This window comes from Lactuca saligna, chromosome 5 (assembly GCF_052625555.1).
Source record: "Lactuca saligna cultivar CGN05327 chromosome 5, ASM5262555v1, whole genome shotgun sequence".
Classification (NCBI taxonomy): domain Eukaryota; kingdom Viridiplantae; phylum Streptophyta; class Magnoliopsida; order Asterales; family Asteraceae; genus Lactuca; species Lactuca saligna.
The window spans coordinates 149,736,360-149,739,720 of NC_136421.1; the positions used below are offsets into that span (position 1 = coordinate 149,736,360).

Sequence of the window (3,361 nt, forward strand, 5' to 3'; positions counted from 1 at the left end):
TTAGTGGAATGCTGATGTGGCAATCCATTGAACTCTTAAGAGTTCAATGCATTGGAGATGGCCTAAAGAAAAGATTGTTTGAAAGGAACAGGTAATATTTTACTAGCCTATAGATAATCAAATTGATCACCTGATCGTAACTGTAATTTTTTATGTGTATGTATTACATTAATTGATTTATTTGAGTTATTTCTGTTAGTACGTATTTGTTGTATTTGCTATTTTCTCCTCATGTAAGCAACAAGGAACAAATTTCCAGGTGCCAACTTTCTCATGTCCGCTAGACCATATGTAACGGGTCAAGGAACCTTCGACAATTCCACAGTTGCTGGTATTCTCGAATATGAGTCGCCTGTTCCGATGAAAAATCTTCCACTCTTTACACCAACATTACCATCTTTAAATGACACTTCATTCGTGTCAAAGTTTTCAAATAGACTTCGAAGCTTAGCAAACTCTAAATTTCCTGCTAATGTCCCACAGAAGATCGACAAACATTTATTTTTCACAGTAGGACTTGGGACGACCCCTTGTGCGCAAAATAGAACTTGCCAAGGACCGAATGGGAATAGATTCGCTGCATCCATAAATAATGTGTCGTTCGTACAACCAAGTGTTGCCCTTCTCCAGTCCCACTTCTTTAATAAATCGAAGGGTGTTTATAGTCCTTATTTCCCAATCAACCCATTGCATTGGTTTAATTATACCGGAACTCCTCCAAATAACACCTTTGTGAGCAATGGTACAAAACTCATGGTTCTTCCTTTTAATACTAGTGTGGAGTTGGTGATGCAAGATACCAGCATTCTTGGTGCTGAAAGCCACCCTCTTCATCTCCATGGCTTCAATTTCTTTGTTGTTGGTCAAGGGTTTGGAAACTACGATCCTAAGAAGGACCCTAAGAACTTCAATCTTGTGGACCCTATCGAAAGAAACACGGTTGGTGTGCCTTCTGGTGGGTGGGTTGCTATACGATTTCTAGCGGACAACCCAGGTTTGTTACTCATGCATGTAATTTCAGTTTGGTTTCTTGCATGTGGTGCATATATATATATGATGTATTTTAGTTTGTTATTGATATATTATTCTTCGTATATATTGTCCAGGGGTATGGTTCATGCATTGTCATTTGGAAGTTCATACCGGTTGGGGTTTGAAGATGGCATGGCTCGTCTTGGATGGAGAACTACCTAACCAAAAGCTCTTACCTCCACCGGCTGATCTTCCAAAATGTTAAAGCTTGGAACATTTCAAACAATTTTTTTCAACAATTCAAGTTTGAGGGATCTAAAGTGTTTTTTTTTCCTACAACTTATCATTAGATAGGTTATAGTGAGTTGATTAAATTCATTTGAGGAGGTACATCATTGAATAAAATATAACAATTTATTCCCGATATCAATTGGTTATTTTTTCATCTTGGGTAAACAATATGTGCAGAACATTTCGTTCATTACTAAATCCATTTTCATATGACTCGGCTAGATTGAAGTGTATGACCCAAGATCACGATTGTGCCAAATGTAAAGTCAATGAATGTGAGCCCATTATAAAACTTGGTTTACCACTGCATTAAAACCTATATGACGTGTTGCTGCTAGTAGAACCATTTTCGATAAGGTTTATTTAAGTGACAACAATTACTACCAACCTCTAGTAAGTCTAGTAAGAAGTAAATTACACGGTTCCACCTAGAAACCATAACGAATACCAAGTTACATAACATGTTTCTATTTTCAAAGGTTCCCCTAACGAATTAAATGATGTGATGCAAAAATAGCAACACACAACCAGTAGTATGTGTAGAGTAAGCACATGCACAACAAATACTATAATTTGTTAACGGCTATAAGAAACAAATAATATAATTAACTAACAATACAAAATACTTATTAATATGCATAGCTATGAAAGGAGAATAGCATGTCACTTACATTTCTCATATTAATAGTACTATCGATAAATACCCTATTAGAAAATAAGGTATCCAACCGATAATTCTCTCGTAAAAACGTTTCTAATTACCAACATTGCGATGAAAAAGAGCCAAGCCAAAACACTAATATCAACAAGGGGCATTTTTTCCTTAACGATGACTTAAGTGACGGATTATCTGATCCCAAATTGTTCATGATAATGTGAGCTTTGTCTCTTCTACATCGATAATAAGATATTGACGAAGGTCTAAAATCCATCAGTAATATGGGTCATCAACAATTCTCTTGTTTCTATTTGTTTTGACCAAGTTATAGATAACATAAACTTACAAACAAACGTATGTATCATTAGAACCCATTAGTCATTTAGAAGGTTTTTTTTTTTTTTTTTTAATCAAAGTTATTTTCTAAACACAAACAGAAATAAGTACACACATTTACATACACACCATATGTATGTACTATGTTTAGTATATCGTGTATTTGTTTAATGATGTTAATTGTAGCTTAAAGGCAAACATAAATAGTTTTTTGTTTATTATGTATATAGTAATGGTTTCTAATGATGCATACGTTTGTTTGTAAGTTTATGGTATGTATAAATTGGTTAAAAGAAAGCAATCAAAGTATAATTAAGTTGTAAAAAAAAAACGAAACGAAAAAAACAGTATTTGACATTTGAAAATTAAAAAATAAAAAAATACAGTAGGTAATCTGTAAGTAAATGCCTACAAATTACCTTTATCTGTAGGCAATTCGTAGGTATTTACCTACAGATTACCTTTGTCAAGTGGCCTTTCACGCACTTCAGTTAGGACGACAAGGTCAGGATTCTCAGGGAGTAGTAGCACGGGTGACATAAATACCCACATGGGCTTGATTAATGCTATAGTGTAACAGCCCGGAATTTCAGGTATTGTTATAATTATGTTTTTGGGGTGTTTTAAGAGGGGACTCAGCGAGTTGGAGCCAGACTCGCCGAGTAGGACCACAGACCTGGTCGTGGGTTCGCGACTAGACTCGACGAGTCCATATATGGACTCGGCGAGTCTGCGCTGTTCAGCGGAAATCCTAGCCGTTTGGTTTTGGAACGTATAAAATGGACTTATTGGCCGTCATTGTCCGTTTTAGCCTACTGAGAAGAACCCTAAACCGATTGTGTGCATCTGGAGCAAGGATTGAAGATCATTGTTGAGTTTGGAAGAGTTGTTGTGCAAGGAAGAGAAGGGCTTTGCTAAAGGAACAGCAAGAGAATCACGTTCTGAGGTTTGGGGATGCAGAGAACACGTTATTCAGGTAATAAATCGAATTACACTCTTCCATGTTGATGTGTATATGGATTTAGGGTTTATGGAACCCTTTTGGTGGCTAGATTGAATGTACCTTAGTCCCCAAACGATTGGAACCCTGTACTGGGACCTTTA

The 3,361-nt window shown here is 36.2% G+C and overlaps 1 protein-coding gene across 1 annotated transcript; it reads left to right on the plus strand.

Annotated features, from left to right (window-relative positions):
* Nucleotides 1–254: 254 nt before the first annotated feature.
* Nucleotides 255–1,555, plus strand: LOC145044982 (laccase-17-like). The gene is made up of 2 exons (XM_078993342.1): nucleotides 255–994; nucleotides 1,107–1,555. The coding sequence occupies exons 1-2, from the start codon at nucleotides 274–276 to the stop codon at nucleotides 1,235–1,237; spliced, it is 852 nt and encodes a 283-aa protein (XP_078849468.1). The 5' UTR covers nucleotides 255–273; the 3' UTR covers nucleotides 1,238–1,555.
* The last annotated feature ends 1,806 nt before the right edge of the window (nucleotides 1,556–3,361 follow it).

What these genes read in the sequence shown, in the direction of transcription:
- LOC145044982 (XM_078993342.1), top strand. Translation starts at nt 274, where the DNA reads ATGTCCGCTAGACCATATGTAACGGGTCAAGGAACCTTCGACAATTCC. An exon ending in ATTTCTAGCGGACAACCCAG is followed by an intron (nt 995 to 1,106) that starts GTTTGTTACTCA and finishes TATATTGTCCAG; the next exon opens with GGGTATGGTTCATGCATTGT.